The sequence below is a fragment of the Dermochelys coriacea genome, chromosome 6 (genome assembly GCF_009764565.3).
Source record: "Dermochelys coriacea isolate rDerCor1 chromosome 6, rDerCor1.pri.v4, whole genome shotgun sequence".
In the NCBI taxonomy this organism is placed as follows: Eukaryota; Metazoa; Chordata; order Testudines; family Dermochelyidae; genus Dermochelys; species Dermochelys coriacea.
This window is the reverse complement of record NC_050073.1, coordinates 17,144,811-17,161,077: the sequence shown is the minus strand read 5'-3', so window position 1 is coordinate 17,161,077 and position 16,267 is coordinate 17,144,811. Positions and strand designations below refer to the sequence as shown.

The following is a 16,267-nucleotide window of genomic DNA, read 5'->3' as shown; positions in this document are numbered from 1 at the left end:
CTCTAAGGTGCCACAAGTTCTCCTTTTCTTTTTGCGAATACAGACTAACACGGCTGCTACTCTGAATACAGGATGCAGTTACTGTTTTTTCACTTCGCTTTTTTAAAACCTAGGAAATTACATAACAAACAAAGAAAACAAAACAAGAACAGCCCCACTTAAAAAGAACATTAACGTTGCAAAATCAAGCCCCTGAAGTTGGGAAATGCCAACATTAAGAAAAGGAGGACTTGTGGCACCTTAGAGACTAACAAATTTTCCTTTTCTTTTTGCGGATACAGACTAACGCGGCTGCTACTCTGAAACCCGCCAAAATTAAGATTATCATCCTGCAGCCTTAATTTTGTCCCCTAGCGTGTTTGTGTTAGGCTACTGTCCTCATTAATTACATGGGGATCGCAGGGTTTTTATTTCCCCCCGCCCCAGGACTCCAACCTCTGAGCGCACAGGCTGCCCCTGCTCTGGGGCTGAACCCGAGTTGCGTAGTGATGTAAGGGGTGTGTGTGTGTGTGTGGGGGGGGGGGGGGGTGTAAAGGTTCACTTGAGTGAGGAGCGGCTGTGACACGTTCATTGTGAGTGGGGCTCACTATGGCAAGGGGGCTCCCGCCTTTATATGGCCCCCCAAACCTTAGGCCACAGCTCCCCCGGTCCCCATGCCCAAGCCCCACACAACCCTGCCGATGACCCCGCCCCCCCCCTCGGCCCCGCCCCGTGGGCCCGGGCGCTGACGGGGGCGGGGACAGCCGTGCGGAGCCGAGCGAGGCCCCGCCCCCAACGCGCCTGCGCGGTGCGGCCCGGCAACCGCGGCCCGGGCCCGTCTGCATGAGGAGGCGGCCGCCGCCCCCGGGCCCCGCCAGCGCCATGTCGGAGCGGCCCGGCAAGCCCGCCTGCCTCATCCTCGCCAGCGCGGCCTCCGGGGGTGAGTCACGGCCCGGGCCGCCCCGCCCCGCCCGACGCCGGTCAGCCCCGCCGCGGAACCCGCCCGCCGTGGCCACGCCCGTCCCAGCGCGGCTGCTCGGCCAGAGCAGGGGCCCCCTGCGCCCTGCTGCGAGCGGGGGATCAGGGCCCGGCTCTGCCGCCTCCCTCCCAGCCCGGAAACCGCCTTCGCGCCGCTGGCGAGGATGGCCCGTGGGGTGCTTGCCCAGGGGGAGCCCGCTGTCCCCGCGCTGCGCTGAGAGGGGCGCGGGGGCAGGGCCGGGGTCTGGGCCAGCCCCCAAGACCCCACCTTGTGTTCATGGTGGGATCCAGGCTGCCCGGGAGATGCTGGGTGGCAGGCCCGGCTGGCAAACTGAGCTTGCCCAGGCAGCCTGATGGGAGAGCGATTTGTATTGATCGCTTCCCGCAGAAGAAAGACAGGAACAACACTAATGCTTCAGGACGACAGGTTTCAGAGTAGCAGCCGTGTGAGTCTGTATTCGCAAAAAGAAAAGGAGGACTTGTGGCACCTTAGAGACTAACAAATTTATTTGAGCATAAGCTTTCGTGAGCTACAGCTCACTTGAAATGCATCCGATGAAGTGAGCTGTAGCTCACGAAAGCTTATGCTCAAATAAATTTGTTAGTCTCTAAGGTGCCACAAGTCCTCCTTTTCTTTTTACTAATGTTTCAGAGCAAGTTTGGTCTGGTAGTTCAGGTGCTGAAATAAGACTCATGAGATGGGTTCAGTAATCGGCTCGGTCAGACTTGCTGTGTGATTGGATCCACCCTGATTCAATTGGCCTCATAAGCACTTCCCCCCCCACTTGGTAAGGCAACACCCATCTTTTCACCTGCTGTATATTTATACCTACCTACTGTATTTCTTACTCCATGCATCTGATGAAGTGGGTTTTAGCCTACGAAAGCTTATGCTCAAATAATTTTGTTAGTCTCTAAAGTGCCACAAGGATTCCTCATTGTTTTAGTCTGTCAAAGAAGCTTATTGGAACCTCTCTGAAGTGAGATATACCTGAGTTCATTAATGTTTGTGAAAGGCTCAGCTACTGTGCTGATGCAGATTGTAAAAATACCTCACTGTCTAGAACTTGCTCTGAGCAGAACTTAAGATTTCTATAATTAGAAATACGCATACAGGCATGATCCTTTCCCATAGTTCTTTATGCTGCTACATCAGGTGCCAGGGAGTCATTCTTTTAGAAATTTCTGAAGATGCCACAGTCAGTGCTGTTCCTTTTTTGGAGACTGTTTCAACTAATTTTTCATTTGGATTTTGCTGCTCTCTCTAATTCCTTGAACACTGACTCTGCCTGTATTGTTCCTGTTTTTCAAAGCATTACATTTTCTAATGCTGTTATTAAAATACTAACATCAAATGTAGAGTGTGAAAGTAGGATGCATTATCTTTGTGAATATTTCTCCTTGCGTTTTTAAAAATGCCCCTAGGCCATGGGAGCCTTTAAGTGACCCGAAGATTCATTTAACATACGCTAGTTGGTAAAATATGTACAGTGTAGCTGGGTTTAAGATATGATGATTCTTTCCTTAAGTTGTCCAACTCTGTTTTCCAGGTGTGTCTGCCCAATCCTTTCTTCATTCTTTTACACTGGCTAGTGCTGCTTTTAATCTACAAGTTGCCACTCCAGGGGTAAGTGTGAGAGAACAGGAATTGACATCAGTACATATTATGATGATCTGAAAACAACCAGTCCTGCTTTAATGTATAAACTAGTAATAATGAAAAAGTATGGTAACCCTTTGTTGAGAGAATTCTAATAATCTTTACAGATGAAGGCCCTTGATTTTTAAACTCTTACATACATGCTTAACTTCAATGAGAACACTCACGTGCATAGAGGTAAACTGATGCATAAGTGTTTGTAAGGTTGGGGTCTATGCTGGTACACTTAAAGAGATTCTGTATTGCAGTTCTTTAATAATAATTATAAAGTCCTTTTGACTTTTACATTCTAAAGCAGGGGTGGGCAAACTACGGCCTGGGGGCTGCATCCGGCCCTCTGGACATTTTAATCTGGCCCTTGAGCTCCGGCCGGGGAGCAGAGTCCAGGGCTTGCCGAGCTCCAGCCGGGGAGCAGAGTCCAGGGCTTGCCGAGCTCCGGCCGGGGAGCAGAGTCCAGGGCTTGCCCCTCTCTGCACGTCCGCTGGAAGCAGCGGCATGTCCCTCCTGTGGCACCTACGTGTAGTGGCAGCCAGGGGGCTCTGCACACTGTCCCTGTCCCAAGCGCTGCCCCCGCAGCTCCCTGTGGCTGGGAACCATGGCCAATGGGAGCTGCAGGGGTGGCACCTGCAGACGGGGCAGCACGCAGAGCTGCCTTGCCACGTCTCCGCATAGGAGTCAGAGGTGGGACATGCCACTGCTTCTGGGAGCTGCTTGAGGTTAGCACCGCCTGGAGTCTGCACCCCTGACTCTCTCCTGCGCTCCAACCGTCTGCCCCAGCCCTGGTCCCCCTCCTGTCCTCCGATCCCCTCGGTCCCAGCCCAGAGCACCCTCCTGTACCCGCAAGCCCCAGCCCCACCCCAGAGCCCACATCGCCAACCGGAGCCCTCACCCCCTTCTGCACCCCAGCCCCCAATTTCGCAAGCATTCATGGCTCGCCATACAACTTCCATACCCAGATGTGGCCCTTGAGCCAAAAAGGATGTTTCCTGAAATACTGCAAGAATTTTAAAGGGGATTTACAAAGAGAAAAAACCATGGAGATTGTGTTCTCTTTTGCTTCTTTATGTTATATAAAGGAGGTTGGAAAAGTCAACTTCCTTCTCCCCTTCTCATCCCCTCAAAAAACCCCAACAAAATCTTTTGTTGCTTGTTTTGTGTATGACATTTTGGTCTTTCCTGCTCTGGAAGATTCTGACTAGAGAACTAGGAAAATGATGACATCATAAGAATCAAGATAGTAAAAATTGAGCAATAGAAATGGGAAGGGGTTTTTATCAGACTTCAAAAAACTGTTTGACCCAGATTCACTGCTGCACCTAGTTTCTGCTTGTTGCATCTCCCTGATTCTCAGGGTTGAACTGTGCCTGTCCTGGTGTAACTTAGAGCAATGGCAGCTCTAACTTGCATCGCCTGGCAACAGTCCACAGTGTTTACTAACCCAGCTGGGTATAGCCATATGATAACCAGCTCTGGCTATGCTCCTCTGCCTCTGTTCTTATCCTGGGGCACGTGTGTGTGTTTGTTTGTGTTTAGCATAGGAGACAGGTATACCAGATTTGCACCAGCTGAGAGTTCCTGTACACCAGAAGAATTCTCAATTGTCAGATCTGGCTGTTTTCTAGATGGTGCAGAGAGATTGGAATTCCTACAGAAAATCTGACCCTTTGTGCTTTTTGCTAACACTTTGACTATGTTAGTCATTGAAGTTGAAGGACATCTTCATTAAAGAGTCTTCACTTTTATTTAAGATGTTAAAACCTTTAATAAAAACGTTGTGTATGCCTGCACAGGAGCAAGGCCTTTAGTTCTGATATTCAGTCTAATATTTCCCTAGCTCAGTTGTATGAATTATTGGAAAAACAAACATGCATGTGATTGATTGCAAAGTACCCACTCAAATGGATCATAAAAGGACAAATAAGCAACTTTTACATTTAGCGTGGCAAAAAACTACCAGTGTAATGCTTCTGTTCAGTTGCAAACAATGAAAAGTTGTTTTCCACAGTCCAAACTGAAATTGCTTTCCTGCAAAGTTAGTAAGAAAATGACTTTCATTCTGCACTGAGATTTTTGTCTTATTGCTTCAGATACAAACAATTAAATCGAAATAAAATGTGTTGATCCAACTATCTCTAAATGCGTGTATAAAAACTAATAACACAGAACTGATTAATATTAAACTAAAGGGACACTTTCCCCAATACTGTTCCATCCCTGTGCTACATTTACCTTGCTCATCATGCAAAACCTGGAGTGGATAGTTGAGCCGTATGTAATATCCGTTGGGCTTATTTAAAAAATTTTGTATTCATATAACTTATTTTGATTAGCAAGTTTTTCAGAAATTTTTAAATGGGTTTATCATAAAATACATCGAACTACGGATGCATAACTACGTACGTCAGGAGATTGATAATAGGAAGTAAATCTGCTCACCTTTGGGTCATTAGTTCAAATTTACTGCAGGCTAACAGCTTAAAAATTACCATCTGACAAATGTTTGATGTTTTCTCTGTTTCTAACAGACTGGAATTCAAATTTCTGACATCACTCTCGAGAGATTAGTAGTTAAGTCTAGTTGCTTGTTGTGGCTTCCTCACAACAAACAAATGCAACATGTACAATTGTAGTTTAAACATCATTTTCCAATAGTTTTAAAAGCATATAAACACGACTAACCACAAAAATTAAAACGACCCAATTGTGTAGAAATTCATGGAAGAGTTTTAGTTCTGTAATAGGCAGAATAGAGTGAAAAAGACTTTTAATGGAAAAACTCACATAATTTGTCAAATTGACAAATATACAGACATAGTACTGGGAGAGGCCTTTGTCTCTGGATCACCCTGTTAAAATCCTGTCCAGGACAGAAGTAACTGAAAATTACCATTTTATTACTGGAACAAGTTCATTTCCAACAGGTCACATAAATCTGTGTCACAGTTTGGCACTAAACAGTGCTCTGATTTGTGCCTCTAAAACGCCAGGGATTAACTGGGCCCTGGAAGATGAAATATCCTCTTCTCAAATAGAGGCCTGGTCTACACTAATAATACTTTGCCAGTATACCTATACTGGTATACTAGGTTTTGCCAGTATAGCTTATTTCAGCCACCCTGAGCAAAATAAACAATACTGGCAAAAACATGTCTACGCTAGAGGCTTTTGCTGGCATAGCACTCCTGACAGATGCATCTGTTTCAACAAAGGTAGTATAGATGGATGAAAGTAATATTAAATTCTTACTGGTACGGGGGCCTGTCGCTGGGCCCATGGAAGGGGCGTGGCTTCAGGCAGAAGGGGCAGAGCTGGGAGTCAGCCTCCCCCAGCTAGCCCATCCGTGCTGCCTGGGCTGTGCCACCCGGGCCTCCAGCGCTGCCATAGTAGCAACGGCGGTGACTGGGAGCCCTGGGCCCTTTTAAATCGTCGGTCCTGGAGCAGTTGCCCCTTCCCCCCGCCTCGCCCCCCCACCTGCAGTTGGTGGCCCTGCTGGTAGGGTCCCTACCGGCAGGGCCACTGATGGGGGCAAAAGGGGCAGCAATGTTAAAGCGCTGCCGTGGCTGCATATGGGCTGGTACCGGCTTCTGGCTAGTATACGATACCGGCCTACTTTCACCACTGAGTATAGACCTCATGTTAGATATGGCTTCTTGATTTTAGGATTAAGTCATCTTAGAGAGAGAAATACCTTTTCTGTGGACAAAGAGAGAACTTTTGGTTGCAATGAGCACTAAAGTCCACACTTAGAAACAAACTAAACAAAAAACTGTGCACTGATATTAACCACTATCTTTGAACAATGATTCAACTAGGGGAAGTTAATTGACTTTGTTGATGTGAATGAGAGCAACATGCGTTGGATACAGGACTTCCGTATGAAATCTTATGCAAATCCTGCCAAGTTGGAGTCAATTGATGGTGAGTATCTTGCATGTCTCCCCTCTATATTGTGAAAACAAATGCTTCTGACTGTTAAACCTTTGGGAAAAAGAGAGCAAAAAAAGTGATGTTTTTGGAGACGGTCTGTCTATTTGCATAATGGGCATCACTGTTGTCTTCCACCCTAATTGCTCGGGCTATTCCCCCTTACAGTTTCCTGGAGAAGCTGCATCATCTGTTCCAAATGGACTGCATAAGTAATCACTGAGACAAAAACTACAGGACGAGATGAAACTATAAAATGTATTTTCTTCTGTTTTTATTGACGTGTACTGATTACTGTTCAGGCAGAATATGCCTAACAGAGTACCTTCCCCCAAGCACTTACAATAGCAAGGCATGTGGATGCAATCCAGTAGAATACAGGAAAATTACTGTGTGTGTTGTCACTAGATGAACTGGGTCTTAAGAAAATTTATTAAGGAAGAGTGGGAGAAGGCTTATCATATGCTAAATGATAGGGTTGGTTCATGAAAGAAGGTGTAAAGTCAGGAATGGGCAAAGAAGTCAAAAGGATCAATAAGAAGAGAAGCTCATACACTGTGGAGGGGCTGTAAAGTCAGACTGAGGAACTGATGTAGGGAAGAAGTGAGATGGGGCAGAGTCTTGTTGGAAATGAGGACCAGGAGCTTGAATTTCTTTCTCATCATGGATTTTGCCATGCATTTCAGCCAAGATATGGGGCTTGTCTAGGTATTGCAGTGGGCCTCTACTCCCTAGTGGAGATTGGGAAGAAGCATTAGGTTTGAGATGTCTTTTCCTTGATTGAATCAAAGTTTGCTAAAAAAATTCTCGCTCTTAAACAGAGGTGGGTGGTGGTTTTGTTGGGTTTTTTGCATCTTAATGTTTTTCCTAGCATGTCATGAGCAAGCAGTCAAAATGTTAGACTGATGATAAGCCAATATTTTGGCAAGATACCTTTTCTCCAGGAGCAAATGTATACTAAACTAGGCATACTGTTAACTATGGGGTCAATTAAAGGGCGTCTGCTATAGTAGAAGGAAGAATGGTAAATCTTTGGCTTGTTAAGAATATCTCTTTAGAAGCTTGTGATCTTTGTAGGCCTATATACCACAATATAGGTTTCTCCTTCCCGAACTCTGGACTTTATAATAGTATTTTATTTTTATTTAATTTCTTTGGTATTTTTTTTACATATTGTAGTATGTGACTGACTTCTTTTGTGGAGTATTTTTTGCTTTGTCAAATTTTGAAAAGAAATCATGCTCAGATATTTTTGCCTGTTAATGTTTATAGTCCAAACTTGTATTTTCTCTCTTCCTGACTAGGTGCTAGATACCAAGCCCTGTTGATTCCTAACTGTCCTGGGGCTTTGACTGACCTTGCAAACAGTGGATACCTAGCTAAGATATTGCAGCACTTCTGCAATGAGAACAGTAGGTAAATCCTATTGGGGATCTTTATTTTGTTTTAATAAAATCCAGAGTCTGTACGTAATTAATTACTTCATTGCTGGTCCATGCAAAAGTCTATTTATCTTGCAGTGAACACTTGTAGGCACTGTAATGGAAAAAGTGGTGATGTGGCTAGCAAACTTCAAATTATTTACACAGCTGGAAGAGTGCAGCAGCATCAGAACTTTAAAAAATAACAAAACCTTCCTTGTGGAAAGAGTTAAAAATAAGATCTTTTGAGAGAGAGAAGAGAATTCCTCTGCCTTACAATGTCCAAAACTGGAGTGATGCTCCCAGTGAGTCAGATGGAACTCTTAGTTCATAGCCAGTTACACAGTATTATAGAGTCCTCTTCAATAAGATCCTGATCCTGCAAAGAATTGCATGTGTGCTTTAATTTAAGTACTTGAGCGTGAATAGTCCTCTTGGAACTACCTGTGTTAAGCACATGTGTAACTCTGAAGGATTGGGCCCTAATCTTGTAAATTGGTGCACAGAGAAAACAGTAAAGCCAGAGAAAATGCAAACAATGTCTCATAACATTATTTTCAGAAAGGTAATATACAGTATCTTACAGGATATTATTTTGGCTGTTGTAACTTTCAGGATATTTATAATTAAATGAATTTCTTAATTCTGTTTGTTTTTTAGAGCCTATTTGTGCTGTGGGACATGGAGTTGCTGCTTTATGCTGTGCCACAAATGAGGATAAATCCTGGGTATTTCAGGGATACAGCCTGACTGGGGTAGGTACTGTGAAGCATACTTCTCCCAAAGTGAGGATTTCACTGTGCATGGGGCAGTGTAATTTAGTGTGGTAGTGCCAGGGATTTTGTCGTCATCCTAGGTCTTAAGAGACTTTGGTCCAAATCAAAATAATCAATCTGATACGTTCAACAACTTGTTGTTCAAGACTGAAGGACTGTCATTGGCAAGGGGTGCTGTAGGCCAGGATGGTGAGCTGTGTAGGGGCCCAAGACTGCATATGAGGGCTCTGCTGCAATTCAGCCTTGCTCTGGTGAGTGCTGTCAGTCTCAGTATTTTATAAATACCAAATGAAGGTGATAAAACCTCTAAACAAATTTGCCATAGTCTCACTGGCTGATAGTTCATGGCTTTAAACGTCCCTAGATACTATGGTTATTCAATTTGGTGCCATAAGACTGCTTGTGAATTTTATTTCTATGAATGATTGATTTTTTTAAATGTTAAAGGAATCTAACTCAGAAAAGAGCTATTTGTACAAACTAAAAGAAATTCAAACTCAGGCTGCTGCTATTGATCTCTTATCCTGTTGTGCCGCTAGACTGTAATGTCTCAGATCACCCACAGACTGTCACGGATCTATGCAGGATCTATACTCATTTATCAATAAAATGCAACTTTTGTAGTTGAAAATTTACACACAGCGTCAGGAAATTTAAAGTTATGGTTTCCACAGAAGGTGTAACACAGACTCCTTGTCCGTATATATTTGATATCACAGCATATGCTGATACTTTTAATGTAATATAAGCATTGTGGCCTAGTTATGGTCATTAAAGATGCAGATTTGTTTAAATTGATGATGCAGTTGTACACTGAAATGTGCAATCAGACACACACACACCGTGTCCTGCACGGAATCAAAGTAACTGGGCTCTGCAGTATGGAAATCATGACTAGGTGACATTTCAGTGGGGTTAATCTCTTGCATGTTGTTTACTGGATCCAGGCATATATTTTCTGCTGTTAAATTAGTTGTCAGAATCATGCTCTTGTGTGAATGCAGAAGTGGGAAGTTCCTTTATATCATGGTTGAATGGACAGACCCCAAATCAGCACAGTGGAGAGCTATCTTTTTATATCCCTTTAGCCAGCACTTCAGGTAAAAGTGCCACAGCAGTAGCTAACAGAAGGTAGATCGCTCATGGGACAGGGCGAAGGGCTTGTCCAATAATCTAGGTTTTTCATTTAAGAAAAAATATCTTGTGTGATGATTTTGTATGCATGAATGGTTGAGTGTGAACACCTCCTAGACCATAAGGAACTGAAGGTCATGCTGTGTTTTATTTGAAAGGTAATTTTTCCTCATTTGCACTGAGGTCTTGGATTGGTTCTGTGACCCCCCAATGTCATGGTTTGAGAATTGTTAATTATACCTGCCTGCCCATAGTGGGTTACCTTTTTGTTAGTGTAGTGTATTTGTTTTAACTTTATGAAGTTCTAGGTTTCAAAAATATTCTCATGTGGGTTCCATTAAGATACAAAACGATAGGAAAACTAACACCTATGTGAGTAAGCAAGCAGATGTAATGTACAGAGTGTCAGGTTGGAATAGCAGCATGCCTTGGGGTGTTACAAATCATGAGGTGGTGTTCAATGCCTTTTAGCCAGAATTACAGAATCCCAGCTAAACATCCTAGTGGAGAATTTCACTCTAGCTATAAAATGGCCCCAGGCATTTCTAGCTTTTTACAAAACAGAGTCTGTAATTCCATGCGGACTTATCATGCTTTGTGGGTACAAAGCTTTGCTTATCTCTTCATGTAGGTGATTATGCTGGATTTAATGCTGATGGAGGTCAAGTAACAAACTTTTATCAGGGAGAGCTTGCTGTTACCATTATTGCAAAACAACTTGAAAGTAATCAATTGGAAATTTAATTAAGTAGAATTATATTTATAATTACAGAGCTTGAGGGTGCATTGGTATAATGCAGTTCTCAGTCAACTATTGTTTTCTCAGAAGCTTCTCTCCTGGTTTCTGGGCATGATGTTCTACTCCTTCCCTGACACTGGAAGACTGTTTTTACCTCTCATTATTTAAGATTTGCAGAGACTGCAGAATCAGAGAAAGGGAGAAGAGCAGAAAAACCCAGGACATCCTCTAGGGACATTGCTTTGCTTTTCTAATTAAGTGTGAGGTTCTCAGATGGTGCCAGCACCAAATCCTAAAATAGGCAGAAGCCCCAAATTCTTAGTCATATACTGATAGTGCCACTATGAGGTACTTTTTTCTTAACCTTCCTATGCAGACTGAGATTGACTCCCATGAAAATTTCTAGTTTGCACCCTAATTTGGATATCGGTAGGATATTGGATATGGGGGGGGTGTTTTTTTTAAGTACTCCAAAAATAACTTCAGTTGCATGTTTTTATTAAAATTTTTGGAAGAAGGAAGTGGGTAGAAGAATAGATTGTGACAGAATATTTTCCTCATTGGTTTTGCTTGGAACTGTCTTATGTAAAAGCTGAGCAGACTTATCTCATTCTCCTGTTTCTTTTCAGCCCTCTGTGTATGAGCTGATAAGGCAGCCCAATTTTGCCAGTTTGTCCATTATTGTGGAGGACTTTGTGAAAGATTCTGGAGCTACCTTTAGCGGTATGTCACTTTCTGATTATTAGCCCTTCGTGTCTTACAAATGATTGGTGGTGGTGAAATAGCTTTTATACCTTTGCTTACACATGTGAGAAGGACCATTACAGAATGTGCTCTGTTACACTCTGTTAAATTACAATGCAACACATGCTAAAAGACTCTGGAAAGTTTAAAAAATGTTTTAAAATCCAAATTACTTACCAATGTTAGTAATAATATCTAGCAGGCTGGATTGTGACAGACCCCTATGTGACTGCACAGGAAAGTTAGTACCATAGCATCCACCTACACAGCCGTATTAACACGCCTCTGATTTTGGGTCCAGTTTACATTATTCTAGCTTAGTTATGTATAAAATTGGTTTATTGACCGTTTTGATTTGTTGCTTGTGGGCTGTCTTTGAACAAAATACGAAATCAGTTTTATTAAATAATACTAGTCTTTTTTTCCAAGTAATATGTTTTTGTGGATTGCAATGTAACAATTTGACTTTCAATTGCAAAGCCTCAACTTCTGTAATTTGTGAGAACCAAAATGCATTAACACAAAAAAAAAAAAAAAAAAAAAATTCTGAGCTGAGTCTCAGAGTAGCAGCCGTGTTAGTCTGTATTCGCAAAAAGAAAAGGAGTACTTGTGGCACCTTAGAGACTAACAAATTTATTAGAGCATAAGCTTTCGTGAGCTACAGCTCACTTCATCGGATGCGTTTGGTGGAAAAAACAGAGGGCAGATTGATATACACACACAGAGAACATGAAACAGCAGCTGAGTCTGCCACTCTATCTTGAATGCTGTTGTTCTGCTTCGTTATTGCTGAAGGCTCAGAAGAGTGTTTCATTTTGCTGAATATGCCATATTTATTGTTATACCCAAGATCCATGGGGAGAATGAAATAATACACTGTAGAAGGTTCCAGTCCTCTGTTATAATTAAGCATCTGTCACATTCACTTTTGGTATCTGAAACTAGGGAAGAAGCAGGAGAGAGAGAAGTATAATTTTTTGAACTCTATACATGAAAAATAATTCAGTAACCCACAATATTTAAGCCACTGGGTTTATTTGTAAACAAAACTGCCAAGCTTTAGGCTGATGCAGTTGAAACAGCTGAGTTATAAATCTCTTTTGTACAATTTCTAATGGAAACAGTGACGGACCCTTAAATAACAAACACTGCATGCACTCTTTAACAAGAAAAAAAGAGATGCCAGTGTCTCTTTGAACTGCCATGTACAATTTGGTTATTCTTCTTTTCCATACTGCTGCTAATCAAGCTTTTCGTGTGTTTCAATAGCAGCTTTCCCATTTCTAATTAGCTGCCTCTTCCAGATTAGTTCAGTAATGATATTCCAGCATCTGATGTCACAGTCACTTCCATGGTGATTACTTGTGATGTCATACAGATTTGGCTGAAGCTTTACTGAGTGGATTGAGCAGCAGGAGTATGTTCAGAGATAAGCCATTCCTATCCACGCATTTGGATTATCATCATCAGTTGTCAGGTAGCGGGTGGAATACAGAAAAAGAATGACAGGTTAATGGAATTTCAAAAAATCACTTTAAAAAGTTTGATCAAGGACAAAAGACCAAAGTGGTTGGTGAAATAACATGTTACTAGTGAATACCAGTATATCAGGGTATTTTCACTGGATAGAAAATATGTATCATTGCAGGCTCTTTGTAAAGCAGTGATTGCTAACCTTGGTTTCTAACATGAGGGGTATTTATAATGCATTGCATGGCTGAATGGAATGAAATAAAGAAATGCACTTCAAAATTTGTTTCCCAGGATAGCCTTGTGAAATACATAAGAAACTTGGTAGAGGACTGGTACAAATAAAGGTCCAATCTGGCAATCATTCCATGCAGGGAATTCTTGTTGAAATCCTCAGGAAGCTTTGATGGTAGGGTCAGGTTTATCTCTACCTTGTAGACAGCTCAGCATATCAGTTAGTCACAAAACACTGTCTATTAGAAATAGTTAACCTCTGTACTGCAGTCTCATTGGATGTGTGAAATCAAAATTATGAAGCAGTGTCCATTGACATCAGTATTTGAATATTTTTCTCTGATTCAGCCAGCAAGCCAGATGCTGTACACATAGTTCTGGACAGGCACCTTGTTACAGGACAGAATGAGAATTCCACTGTTGTAGCTGTCCAGAACCTTATTCTTCTCTGCAATGGCAGGTGAGGAAATATGGGTAAAGCACCATGGGAATGGATTCCTTGACCAGAAATATTTACATTTCAGGAATAACTCTGAATAGTGCCACAAAGGCGACTATTTTTCTGAAGTACGAGTCTTTTTAAATTGCAGTTTGCTTAATTACATGTTTTGTCACTTGTCTTTTAATTTCCTTTTACTAACGGCATTTTTGACTTATAATTATTGGGTTTGAAATGCACAGTTACGCACACAGACTGATAAAGGGAAATATGGAATTTGGGATCACTCAGTCTTTTCATTAGGATAAATTAATCTTTTATGTGTAAATTCTTAGTGTCACAGTTTCAGGGAGAAACTTCACCTGTATCTCATGCTCCCCCCCCGCCCCCCCAATCCATGGTCCGCTCCAGGAGTTCCCAGTTGGGTATCGCATTTCCAGCTGCCACTTTTGTCTGGGCAGGGACCCTTGTACCACTGCCTTCTGACCAGGGGGTTTTAAGGTTGCATAGCTCCCTCACCTGACACTGTGATAGCACCAGCTAGCCAGTATGTCTAAAAGCCAACACCTGTGCTTTGCTTTCTCTCTGAGGGCTATGAACAGTGTATTGACAGCAATTAGAAATTACCACACAGCTCTTGCTAAGCAAGCACCTTTATTAAGGTAAAAGCATTACAGTCAAAACATAATAAAAGCAATACACAGATTTAAACATACCAGGAGTCACCCAGGGACCCTTGTAGACAAAAATCATTCCAGTCCTTTCACAAGGGTTGGGTGTTCCCAACGGAGAGAAGCTCCTGTCCATTTGCTGAATCAGAAACCCAGTGTCAGTTCAAGCTCATCCTTTTCTACCAAAAGCCATTTCTTTGTCTCTTAGTCTCTGGAAAACTCATCATGAACCAGTATATGCAAACCACCATGGGGGCAGTACCTTTCTAAAGTTTAGTCTCAGTGACTCCCCTAAATCACCACCCACTGTTCTTAGTTTCTGTAGGAGTAGAACACAATCATGCATAAACCATTTGTAAATTTACTACAATGTCCTGCAAAATACTGCACGGGATTGCAATATCTGTCACACTTAGTACACTTTGAGTTATGATAAGTTAGTATTTGGGCAACTCCATATATTTTGTATAGTAGGAATGAACAGATTTCAGGTATTTGTTAATAGGTTGGTTGTTTAATTGGTTTGTTTCTTGGATTTGCCAATATGAAAGACGGCAAATAACTAAAATCTGAGTGGGATTAGGTGAATATAGAAGTTCCTTTCCAGCTGTGGGCTAGCTAGCCATGTCATGCTGTTGGATGTGTTTCATTCAGCAGGAAATGAAGGAGAAGGCCTCCTTGTAGCTGGGATGGATGAAGAGCCAGAGAGACTGAAGACTTTCTTGTCTGTGAATGGGATGTCTTGCTGATGGAGAGGGCCATCAGCACTTCTAGTGACTCTGTGATCGTGAAGAGGCAGTACCAATGTACGTGCAGAGTGGATAAAGCTTGTGAACAAGAAAGCATTTAAGTGTATCACTCCTTAAAGATGATCCTGAAATAGTCTCACTTCACTTTCTGGTAGTGAAACTTTTCTTTCAGAATTTCTCCCCCCTGCCCTTGAAAAAAGAAGTTTCTACATTTTACATGGGAAAACATCCTTAAAAAGAGCATTTATATTACCAATACTTCTCCTTGTGCTAAAGGGCGGAGACCCCACTCTAGGGCTATATAATGTCAGCCCTTAGTTGGGAACCTGGTAATTCAGCTCCATAGTAAAACAGTTCTGGAATACTCTCAATTTAGGTCCATTCATTTATCAGCTGGTGCCTGTGGTTCAGATATCAAACTCCACAATTAATGCTGTATTGAATTTCAGTTTGGAGTCTGTTCTAGCCCTCTGTCCAACGAGTCATAAAGTTGGCTCCAGACTCTCTAAATGGATTTTTGAAAGTGTGACAGATTTGAGATATAAAGGAAAATGCTTAGATAAATCCTGCATGAGTACAACTGAGTCTGAAGCAGGTCACCTTGGCGATACCATTGACATAATGTGCTCTTTTCTCATTGTGCACTTCTGTAAAAAAATCTGCTCAAAGGTGGTTTTAAAGGACCCTCTAAAAAGTCATTTGCAGTACTGTTGTGTGCAGCATGTATTATGAATTTGTATTATTTGGATTGTTAGAAATATATTGATCTCTGGCAAATACAGTGAGATTGTCTGTTCTTGAAATTAATTTTATTACAGAAGTAAAAATGAATTTACTTGGACCAAATAGATTTCATCCTGTATGTAGTTTCTTAGCAGATCAATGACTCATTCTCTTTGCATTTCATACTGAGCATGTCATTTGTTCCTTTCCATCCATTTAAAAAATGAAAGGGGACAGTCAGACCACGAAGAAGGGTTTTCCTTCCACCTTAGTCCTAACTATGTGAAAGCTGTTGCCGGAAGGTGGATGCATTCATGGGTGGTTTTTGTTTTGTTTTTGTTTTGTTTTTTTTCCATGACTTAAATTGAGACCACCCTTTTCTGCAGTATTCTCTAGGGAGCCAAACTCATAAAGTTTCTCCTAGTTATATTTTTCCTTAAAGGGAGCATCAGATGTTGTAATCATAGTCATCTGGCAGACCAGCCTTGTTCCCTTTTCTGAGGGGAAATGTTTTAGCTCTACTTCCTCTCAAAACTGCTGTGTGAGCTTAAATAATTTTGCCATGGGGTTTCTAGGATTTCTGGCTGTGTTATAAACTGAATCCCTGTTTTCAGATTTGCACTTGT

The 16,267-nt window shown here is 42.1% G+C and overlaps 1 protein-coding gene across 2 annotated transcripts; it reads left to right on the top strand.

The window, feature by feature from the left end:
- Window positions 1-745: 745 nt before the first annotated feature.
- On the top strand, window positions 746-15,759 carry GATD1 (glutamine amidotransferase class 1 domain containing 1). 2 transcript variants are annotated; one of them, XM_038407479.2, is made up of 8 exons: window positions 746-919; window positions 2,508-2,584; window positions 6,430-6,535; window positions 7,846-7,953; window positions 8,623-8,717; window positions 11,241-11,334; window positions 13,408-13,519; window positions 14,827-15,759. In XM_038407479.2, the coding sequence occupies exons 1-8, from the start codon at window positions 823-825 to the stop codon at window positions 14,831-14,833; spliced, it is 696 nt and encodes a 231-aa protein (XP_038263407.1). In that variant the 5' UTR covers window positions 746-822; the 3' UTR covers window positions 14,834-15,759. The 2 variants fall into 2 exon arrangements, with proteins under 2 accessions (XP_038263407.1, XP_038263406.1); XM_038407478.2 differs by having other exon boundaries at window positions 750-919; window positions 14,824-15,759.
- Window positions 15,760-16,267: the final 508 nt, after the last annotated feature.